At 39.8% G+C, this 11,122-nt stretch overlaps 1 protein-coding gene and 1 long non-coding RNA gene across 2 annotated transcripts in view; both read right to left on the bottom strand.

Moving 5' to 3' along the window:
• The window catches only part of LOC111651895 (uncharacterized), a 33,243-nt gene that overhangs the window by 6,208 nt on the left and 15,913 nt on the right, over positions 1 to 11,122 (bottom strand). The window contains exons 13-16 of the mRNA XM_087172822.1: positions 10,869 to 11,118; positions 10,557 to 10,638; positions 10,402 to 10,462; positions 9,629 to 9,888 (exon numbers count right to left, since the gene is read on the bottom strand). Of these exons, the coding sequence (XP_087028948.1) occupies positions 9,629 to 9,888; positions 10,402 to 10,462; positions 10,557 to 10,638; positions 10,869 to 11,118 (653 nt within the window). The remainder of the gene's footprint in view (positions 1 to 9,628; positions 9,889 to 10,401; positions 10,463 to 10,556; positions 10,639 to 10,868; positions 11,119 to 11,122) is intronic.
• On the bottom strand, positions 2,035 to 4,559 carry LOC147819383 (uncharacterized). The gene is made up of 3 exons (XR_015436977.1): positions 4,290 to 4,559; positions 4,027 to 4,189; positions 2,035 to 2,068 (listed from the first exon to the last, which is right to left on the bottom strand). It is a non-coding gene; the product is annotated as an uncharacterized LOC147819383 (long non-coding RNA).

Here is an 11,122-nt window from a genome sequence, read left to right as displayed (position 1 = left end):
ATTCAGGGTTTAACTAATGTAGTTTCCAACAGATATGTTACCTGTGACTGACAAAGTGACTCCAGGTTCACCTGTATATTTCCCTCCTGGTTGGTTTGTAATGAACCTGAACTTGTACTCAGCTGAGTCGCTCTCTCTCAGGTCTGTGATTCTCAGAGTGCAGTCGTTCTCACCACAGTGATACTGAACACGACCTGAATACTCTGAGTCTGCTCTCAGATCCACAGGTTCATTATCACTTAATCTAGTGAACCAGAATGTTTCCTCAACTGTAGTATCAGCATCATTTAACCTGGATGGGAATCTGTAGCTGCAGCGTATTTCCACTGTTGATCCATTTAAGGTGCAGATGTGAGATCGAGGGTAAATCACTCCCCAGTCATACTGACCCTGTACCACTGTAACACAGAGCAGCAGAGACCACAGATCTATAACAACATCAGACAACAGGCTCGAATATATGGGGGGGCTTCAGAAAAGCATCGTTAATGGTACGTCTTCAAAAGCTTCTGGATTTACAGAGTGGACCTGTTCTCCAAAATCTTTCAAAACACATGAAGACAGGACGAGTTTGGCACATATATACTTCCACATCTGGGCAGGTTCTGACTGTTATCGTCTGGTGTTGTCTCGTCCAGATGTGGTAGTAGCATCTGACAATCATGCCGTATATGGGCCGGATTTGGGCCACGTCACTTTTGTCATTAAACTGTTTCACTCTGAAATACGTCACATTACATAAGAAAAAGACACTTTCAGTCAGTTTATCCATTACTTTAACTATTTCAACTGTTTATCCGTTTATTGTAGCTGTTTATTTTTGGGGCATTTTTGCCTCATAGTGGACAGTTAAGAGTAAAGAGACAGAAGGGGAAACAAGTGGAGCAAGAGGGAGGGTTCTGACAAGCAACAAAGGTCAGACTCGAACAAAGGATGCTGTAGTGAACGCTCTGTAACCATTCAGCCACCATTACGTTCAGCTATCATTTATCCAGGATGTTATTCTATCCACTTCTAACTTTTACACTTTACTTTTAGTGGCTTCCATTCTCTTCTCACACTAACTATTTAACAGGCACTTTCAATGCATGTTAAGGAGTATATATATATATATATAAACTGTATATGTAGCTGGAGAATCACCATCATTAGTGCCACTTATAGTGAAGAGAATAAGAAACCAGCACATACATTATTATAAGAGCGGGCCACTATGTGTCTGACTAGTTTCCAGTGACGAGTGTGAAACTAAAGAGAAATGCAAAACACTGATGTGAAACGCTTCACCAACAGTTTGTGACGACTTGCGGTGCAGTTTAGTTTAGTGCACATGTATGATGATAAAGAGTTAGGCTGTGATCCCCTGTGGCCCAAAAAGCATTTTTCCCATAGACCACAATAGTAAAAGAGACGCCTGTAAAACAGTCAAAACACAGTCATTATTATCAAATTACTTGGTCTGAACTAACTGTTGTATAAATGATGATAACCACAAGTCGAGTTACAGAAGATGAGAGATGAACTCAGCGCGGTGAGGATATTCCTTCTGTAGGAGAAGCACTGCACTGTTGTTGTTGTCTTCTTCTTCAGCCTTTTATCTATCAACATCTGGCAGCAAGTCCAGCACTTTCTATTTGATGCAGATAAGAATCCACATACCACATAGCTTTGAATGAAAGAAACCTCTAGATTCTCTTCCTCTTTTTATTGGCATTGGTTTCCTTTTGCTCAACATTTGACCTTTTCTTATCAATGCTAACATTTCTTCCACTGACAAAATTAAAGTTAAAGACAAATAACATTTTCTACTCCAGTATAATCTATTTTATGTCAATTTTGTTGCAGGAACTGCAGGTTCGTCTCAAATCTACTGATGATCTCAGTGATTCCTCAATAAATTTAGCTTCAACCTGAAATAAAGTAAGTGTGCTGAATACCCAGAGATGTTAATGTAAATGTAAATGAAATTGTAAATGTAATTGTAATTGTACAGTACCTGAGAGAACAAAGACAACAAATCCACTGGCCACTGCTGTTAGACTCATCTCTGCTCCGAGCGACTCTGCGTCTGTGAAAACGTGTCAGACTGTGCATCAGAAATACTGAACAGTTATTTGAATCAATATAAGACATCTGTTAACATCTCTCCTGGCTTCCTTCCTCTTTTCATGATTAACATGCGTGAATGTCTGTAAGTCCCCGTGATGAAATGATTTTTTCTGTTCTTCTGTCAGCCATGCGTGAACTTCCCAATTTACTGTAAAGCATGAAAAACAAACCAACATTAAGTTCTCTCTGTAATGTGTAGAATCAGTCCACGGGACAGTTTTTTAACACCAGACTCTGTGGTTCCTGTTCAACAGTTCATTGCCTGTGACAAAACTCTCGTGTCCAGGCTGCAAAGAGTAAAAATAAAAGTGGTGTGTAGAAGCGTCTGAAATTGGGCTGTGTTTTCAGTTTCATTGCTTATGTAACTAGAAAGTATCACTGTGTTTTCTGTTCCCTCAGTTCCTCTTTCGTCCGCTCGGCGTATTCAGAAACTAACCTTAGTGTGTACAACAATCCTGCAGTAAATTCTCTTTAGGAATCAGAGAGGTGTTGATTCAGGTTTATGGTGATTTGTGAGGCTCTAGGTAACAGGAATTAAAGCTGCTTGAGGAACAGCTGTTTGGGAGCTAATGATTAAAACAGTAGTTTTACTGAGAGGGGGCAAAGCCAACATCCCAACCCAGCGGTGTAAAATGCTCAGTCTATAGCTTCTGCCGTTTGATGATGTCATGAAACAGCCAGGGATCAGGTGAGTTGCTGTCTTCACCACACACTGTAAAAAAAAAAAAATCCTAATAAAAAAGTAACTCATTTTACAGTAATCTGTAAAATTACAGAAATAATCTGTGAATTAACATATAAACTTCTTTTTTAAGCATCATGCCAATAATAATGAATTACATTTATTTCCCATTGTTAAAAGAATAATTACTGTATTATTTATACAGTATTTTTTCTGCTTTCTTAAATTACATACAAATCTATGTAAAATGACAGTAATTATCTGTAATTAAAAATGTAGCTTATTATAAAGGTTAATGTGCATACTAACAATTTAAAGATTTCCTCTGTAATTTAAGGTGAATCTTATTAGTTTTACATTTATGTGACTTCTACATTCAAACTTTGTAATTCTGGATGCAAATCTAACAAACTTTTTTTCACCACATCAAACATTCAAACTTCAAACAAAAAAAGTTTGAAGTACTGCAATGTATCCCAGCATGCACTGGGAGGAAAGCAAACACTAACATATGGTATTCTGTATACTGTACCCTTTGTGTGTGTGTGTGTGTGTGTGTGTGTGTGTGTGTGTGTGTGTGTGTGTGTGTGTGTGCGTGTGAAACTGCCGTGACATCACCCATTGGTTCGTCAACTGCGGTATTGAAGCTTCGAGTTTGGCTTAATGGACGTCGCCATCTTGGGTTTTTTGGAGCCATAATAAACCATGTTTGGATGAGAGGGTGGAGCTGGGGAGGAGGGAGGAGGGAGGGGTGGATCTGACCTGTGTCCTCGAGGACACCAGGTAAACCCACCTGCATCAACCTGACAGCAACAGGCTCCTGGCTGAGCTGTGTGAAGATGCTGCTAACACGGTTAGCTGTCTCAACTGTTACATTAGTCTCACAGGCTAATATCATATATGTGAGGAGTAACTTGTTATTGTAGCTGAAGTTAGCATGTGTGCTAACGTTAAACTGTAAAACCACAGTGTAAAACGTTTTCTAACACTAAGACTGATGATGAATAACGGCTCCTGGACTTTTTGCACCTTCCCTCCATCACTTATGGACGACTGCAACAGCTTCCAGTCGACCTGTCAGACAGTTGCTCCGTCCTCACTGAGCTATGAAGGATTATTTTACATCTCTACTTTGCAGGGCCTGAGTTCAGTTCAAGAAGACAGCTGAAAGATAATCAGTGTTAATATAGATCTGATATTCATTAGAGGAAACTGTTATCTGAAGTGAATCTCACCTCTGGAGACTCTCCTTCCCAGGACAGGAGGTGTTCTTCCCCGTCGCTGCCTTGAACTGTCACCTGGGCTGCCTCTCCTGGTCTCTGGGAGGGAAGACAACTCGCTCTTCCTCCTGCTCTGTCTGGCAGGTGTTGCCAGGAGCTTGGAAGTACTTGGCACTGGCTTGAAGAAAAAGGTTTTGGATCAAAAAAGAATTTTATATTTGCAGGAAATGTTAATACACCATATACTTAACCACAAGCTACGGGACACACGCATGTACCTGGGATGAAGTGGATTAGGTGGAAACTTGAAGGCTGACCCTGCCGTCTCCTCTGCCCCATGTGTCCTCCTCCAACAGTGGAGCCTCCACTCTCAGGAGATCCTCTGTATCACCTTGGCAACAGTCAGGCCAAGCATCCTCTACTTCCCCTCCAGCGAGGACCGCTATGCCTCAATGAGACAACAGGCACCTCCGGGGGTCCACCTGGAAGACGTGGCGTCATCAATCCGGCCAACATCCTGGAAAGCCAACATAGGTAATCCAGGCAGCTGTTTCGGAAGCAGTACCAGCAGCTTCTTTGTCACCTGGAGGGAGAGAGAGACACACAGCAGTGGTGTGAAAGCAGCTGTAAGAACATAAACTCTGCCTGGGTTACACCTCATCCTAGAGAAACTCCCTGTTGACAGATCGATCAGTTAGACACACAGTGCATATAGAAAGTTCTTACTTTTTTACATTGTATTATTTTGAATAATTTTATAAATCGTTAAATTCATTCATCAATGACCAATGCCAGCAAGCTAGCTGCTAATGGTAGCGCTAATGAAAATGGGGGGCAGCTCTATGTACTGTACATGCACATGTTCATTGCTGCCATTATCATCATCATTTTTCTGCAATATATCATTGTTAGCATAATAATTGTTATCAATACCCATTATCATTGTTATTTTTACAATTGTAATTCTTCTATTCTCACTTTATATAAACTTTGTCACTTGTCTATCGTGCTTCATGGTTAAAATGTTCTGTGTCACCTTCTGTTTGTCCATTCATCACCTGCTAACTATCCCCCACTTGTTATTTTGCATTCTTTTTCAAACCTGGTAAACCTGGAAAATAAATCTGCATGAGAAAAATTCAAGTTTGTGCATGTGAAACAAATTGTGGTAAAGAGATTTGTGTTTGTTGAGACAGTGTGAATCGAAACTGAACAAATGATCAGTGGTGAGGTTCAAAGACACGGTGAAGGAGAAAATGCTTTTGTTGACGTCTGTGTACAGAGATAAAAAGCAGAAAAGTGCAAAACTCAGTGTGCAACATTCCACATTGTTCGCTGAATTGATAAACAGTCGTTACGGAGTAGTTCGTCATTACTCCGTCACAATAAGTTCCTTAACAAATCTGACACAGCAAGTTTCCAAACAAGTATTTTAATTGTACTATTCAAGGCAATATTAATAATCACATCAAAGTTGTTTTCTGATGCATTCGTTATGTCGACAACTTAAATGTAGTAAACAGAATATCATTTTAACTCATCTTAAACGTTTACCTATGATCTGTGTGGAAATGCAATTACACAAAATACAAACTGCTTTTAACAGACTTACCATTTCTTGCCCGAGGTGGATTCTGCCATCCCTATGAAAACACTAAAGGAAAATAAGGACCTGTCAACCAGCTGCTCTTTTCACTATGAAATGTTTTTGAAGCAGTCTAAAGACTTCAGAACATAAAAGATGTATCAATCATCCATTTAAACCTCATTTAGCATATACTGTAATAAAAACAAGACTTTATGAATAAATCTGAACAAATGATACATGTGAAGAAGTTGAAGAGATTCATATATATATATATATAAATAAAATAAACAAACACATTGGTGGTGACACAAAGACACTGGAAGAGGAAGAGCTTCTGTGTACACATGCAAAGCACAAAACTAAAACTTGGTGCTCAAAATGCCTGCAAGTGTGTGACACTGACGTTACAAGTAGAATTTAAATTGAGGTGTGAAAATAGGATCTGAAGTCTATTTGTAACCTTCATACACTTGCAGATTTATGAAAGCAAGGGGATACTGCACAGCAGCATTAGGAAGAGATGACGACATTATCACAAAGGCAGACTCAGAAAATAAGGTTTATTGCCAGGTAGGTTTTCATTTACAAGATATGACTTGGTGTAGTATCCAATTAACGTATTCATAGGAAATAATAAAGTAAAATAGTAATAAATTGTGAATATTCGAAAAATAAAGGAAGTATGAATATTGTGAAATGTAAATGAACTGTAAACCACTAGAAGTATGATAATTAAATGGACACACACTATATAACCAACAAATTCAGTAGTACAAATACGGATATACTGTAAAATGCATAACCAATATAGATAGTGGTATATTCATTATTCAGAGTCAGCAGTATGAACATCTTTACACTGGGTCTGTTTAATCACAGTGGTATAGACATGTCTTACTTTTAAAAGTGAATGACAGCATGTTACTCACTTAGACCCTCCTCACTGTCTGGACTCTCTGCCGTTGGTGAGACAGGTGGAGGCGGTATTGCACCTGTCCAGCTCAGGTCCTGATGAAGACAGAGGGATGCTGAAATCTCCTGAGAAATGTAAAATGCTAGTGCACTTTCAATCATGGCTGATCTCCTAACAGTAATGTGAAGTGGTTACAACATGGTGAACCGATCGATGTGTTTTCACTCGGTCTACTGGCCCCATACAATCTCACGTTACAGTCATCAGTTACAAACTGAGCCTAAAGTTACTGACGTCACTAGCTGTACAACAGCCGAGAGCAACAGACACAAACTTAGTAACAACATCAATATCACCACTTGAAATGTTTGTCGGTACGGTTTTTCAGTCGTTGCACTGATTATACTTTAAGCTAAAGAGCTAACAGTGATGCTACTCACCGGGCTAACAGGAAAGTTGCGAGCTCGGCATCAAACCGCATCTCTTCACTCTCAGGAGCTTCTCCAGCGGTGGAAAACCACATCGAGATTTACTCGTGTTGTTTCTTTTCTTTGCCGTTGAACGTGGTTTCTTGTCGCAACCTTCGGGATGCAGATGACTATCGTCTTTTAGGAGGTTCAGCCATTCCTGTGTTTCTGTGATGCTAACTTCAAGCGCTGCCGGAAGTTGTTCTTCTTCGTGGGACTGAGAGCAGACTTGACGCGCCGCTGACGCACACAGCGTCTAGCGTCACAAAGTGGTATTACAACACAGGACAGGTCGGGGCTGGCTGGTGCGCGTGCGCATTTCAGTAAATAACGCTGAAATACATAGTAAAATAGAAGAATTACATATATACATACATAAATACGTGTTGAGTGGGAGAGCTGCTGCTGGGTGTCGGCACTCCTCACTGCTACTCGATCTTCTGTTTCCTGGATCATTTTATATCTGATAAATACTTATTTTGAGCGAATTTGAGTTGTAGGGTTTTAATGGAGAACTGGAATATTAGGAAAGGTCGGACGGAATCTGTTTGGTCACCTAAGAGAAGTTAAGTGAATTTATATCCTGCAAAAATATCAGGTAAGAAAACATTTACTCTATTGTTTTTGTGACGTTGTTGGAGTTCATGTCGTTTATTTCTGATTAAATAACGCAACAGACGGATAAACAAATGTCATTAAGTATGTATGTTTATATTGCGTCATTAACGTGTGTTAAAGTGAAAAGCTAACAGCCATTAGCGCGCTAGCCATAATAGCATTTTTTCAGTGTAGAAGTAGCTAATTTTACTGTGTGTTGCTAGTATGTGTTAATGTTGTCAGCTGGTTTGTACATTGCTGGTACACTTAGACAGAGAGGACCAGGAAACACACTGAGGAGCGGAAGTCTCTCGCTCAGCTATACCTTGGTCTGGACTGTTGTCTCCTGCCTCCCACTCATGGTTCCCATCGCCCTGACAACTCAGGGATTTGTGAGTAATAATAAACATGCTATTTGCTATGCATGCTATTTATAAATCTGTTGATCCCTATTGCTGTTAGTCAATTTAGGCTAATTCTGTCCTTGATTAATTAATGTGTTATTCAGTTAATACCAAGCAATACACCATGAATGAATGAATCCAAGTTTATGTTAAGTTCTATGTGCTTCTATACAGTACTAGTACTAGTACTAGTACTAGTACTAGTACTAGTTGAAACGAAATAAGTACAATTAAGTAATTTGGTAAACATGACCTATTTTGTCTCTTTCCAGTCTGCTGAGATCAGGAACTGCCGGGCGAGATGCTGTGATGCATTGTGGGGTTTTTAGTATCAACAACCTCAGGCCTTCCTTCAGCCTTGCAGGTAGCACTCTTCCAAACACACATATTTAACCTGATATAAACTGATTGATTTACTCACTGGTGTTAAATATCTTTGGTTTGATCTGAAGTTAATGTGAACATTGATGTGTGTAGGGTAGATGGCCGTCACTGTACTAGAACCCTCCCCGAGAAATATGGTGTGCAGTTACTGATGTCAACAGCATGGAAGTTATTAGTAAGAAGCATGTCAAATATTCAAAGTTACCAGCTCTGAGATATAACTGAATGTTTTTTGGTGCACAGCGTGCCTGTTTAGCACAAGCAGTGATCTGAAAATGAGCTTAACAATGTTTGTTTATTAAAATGCAAAGAGTTGCAATGTGAATCTATCTTATCTATCTTGTATGAACATGTTGACAGCTGGAACAGCACCAGGTAGAAAAATAAAACAGATTAAATTTATTCAATAAAAGATCAGGTTATTTAAACAACATAAATCAATACAATAAGTCAGTTTAACAAATAATAACCAGAGGGTGACAACTGTGTGAAATAAATCACAGACTTAAACAAACAAAAACCTGAACAAACCACTAACTCAATGACTTGTGATGTTAATGCACCATAGAATTAACAACTGAGAAAAAGAGCAGAGTAATAGTGACAATGAAAACTGATGATTAAAAGCAAGGTGGATAAAGATGTACTGTATTTAGAGAAACTCAACAAGACACCGGAAGTGTTTGTTTTCACTACAAGTAAAATAAAAGTAAAATATTACTGTTTAGTGACATTTTTTAAGCAAATGCTGTATTTAACACCAATACATTTTATTATAACTTTATTAAAGAACTGGTGCCACACTGCTCTGACAGAAAATAAAATAAAGTTAAGTTTCTGAAAAACGGATATACATGCTTGTATAATATCTAATTAGTCTGTTGGATGTCTTTACAGTTAGCATTTTGATAAGGTGCACCGACATTCAAGTTTGTTTTTTAGTTTTATGTATTTGGTTTTTTAAAGCTGCCTTTATGCTGCGTTACTGAACAGATCAGTCCTGACAAAATGTCTTCTAATGTCACTGTGGACCTGCTGAAACACTGCGTTCATGCTCTGTACTTTTTGCTGACTGTGCTGTACAGCGCACATGGATCCTCCGCGGCCTCTTCACGTCTTAATCTGTGGATGAAAACAGTTATTTAGCAAATTATCAAGACAAAATGTTACAATAATAATAATAATAATAATAATATTGATAAATAAATAAAAACATCGATATTGACCGTTACAAACTTTGCAAAGAAAATTCTTCTGTTCTGACCTTGGGGAAGAACTGGCGCTCTTAACATTGACAGCAGTGTACTCCACACCTTCCGCCTCCTCCTCCTCCTCCTCCTCCTCCTCCTCCTCTTCCTCCTCCTTGTTGTGTCTGTTGGGCTCAACTGGCCTGATGTTGGAGTACACAGGGTCCTCCTGGTTTTTAAAGAATCTCACGCTGGCGTAGAAAAGTTCGCCCTGCTGCTCTGCTGATTTTATCTGGACCGCAGCGGAGGAGTTCACATAATCTGGACCGTCATTCAGCTAAAGGGTGAATATTGGAAAGACTTAGGTAGTAAGGTTAGTTATACATTCACTCCATCTTCTTTTTTTTGTTTTGGAACCAAACCTGAAAAGTTATTGTTGCAATCCCTACTGTTCACCAGCAGAGGTCAGTAAAATTCAGGGCGCCTCCAGTTGCAGTTCACCCATTCACTCACCCATTGGTGGCAGCGAGCTATAAAGCGACGTTTTGGTCTGATCATTGGAAAAACAATTGTGCTTCAGCTCCTTGCTCACTCGACATGTGGACATGAGGGGCCGGGATCAAAATGCAAACCTCGTAACCAGTGGTCGACCGACTGTACCTGCTCAGCCACAGCTTCCCGCCCTTTATTTACAGATTACTGACGTGTATGCGTAGATGGGGAGGTACAGTATGTATCCCCCAGCAATGATACAGATATTTGGCTATAGGTTTATCGAATGGAGGAACAGGATGAAAGGACAGAGGGTGACTGGGACATGAAGTGTTATCCCTTCTCTCGTCTTCCTCACCTGTGCGTTGTTGTCCGGTCTCTGTCCAGCTTCACGGGGTTGAGTCGAGGACATCTTTCGTCTGGACGGGAGAACGGACAAACAAACCAATCGTCAAATACAACAGTTAAAGACGCATCACTGACGATAACGACAGTTAAAACTGAAGTGCTCACCTAACGAATACGAAGGCAGAGAGGAATATGATAACCAGAAAAATAACAGTGACTGATCCAGCAGCTGCTGATTTCACTGAACCTGGAAAACAGTGAGCGAACACAAACACTGTTAATTGATTATGGAAATGCAGGTGGTTTGTTTGGGTCTTTAAACAACTGGATATAACATCGTAAACCTTCAGACACGTATTCTAAACTATGACTCATGTGAACTGTGGTTCCTAAATACAAACTAACAAAACTAAACAACATAAACTGGGTCCTGCAACTTAAGCAGGCATGTACCTTTAAGGCAAGGACACGACTTACTTGTTGGAATAACCAGATTTAAGGTGGAGTTACGACGTCCTCTTGTGTTCTGGGCTTCACAGTAATAATTCCCACTGTGTTCAGGTCTGAGGTCAGTGATGGTGAAGATCTGTCCTGAAGCTTTTGGTGAGTCTTCATTCTCCTTGTACCAGGTGTAATTAGCTGCTGGGTTAGCATCACTGCTACAGGTCAGATTCACTGAACTGCCCTCCACTATCTCACCAGAGGGACTCACTGACACAGAGAGAAGCTTT

This window comes from Seriola lalandi, unplaced genomic scaffold (assembly GCF_002814215.2).
Source record: "Seriola lalandi dorsalis isolate HSWRI2012SDOR001 ecotype SW California unplaced genomic scaffold, Sedor1 jcf7180002053842, whole genome shotgun sequence".
In the NCBI taxonomy this organism is placed as follows: domain Eukaryota; kingdom Metazoa; phylum Chordata; class Actinopteri; order Carangiformes; family Carangidae; genus Seriola; species Seriola lalandi.
The sequence above is the reverse complement of the archived record's forward strand: the minus strand, read 5'-3'. Positions and strand labels throughout refer to the sequence as shown.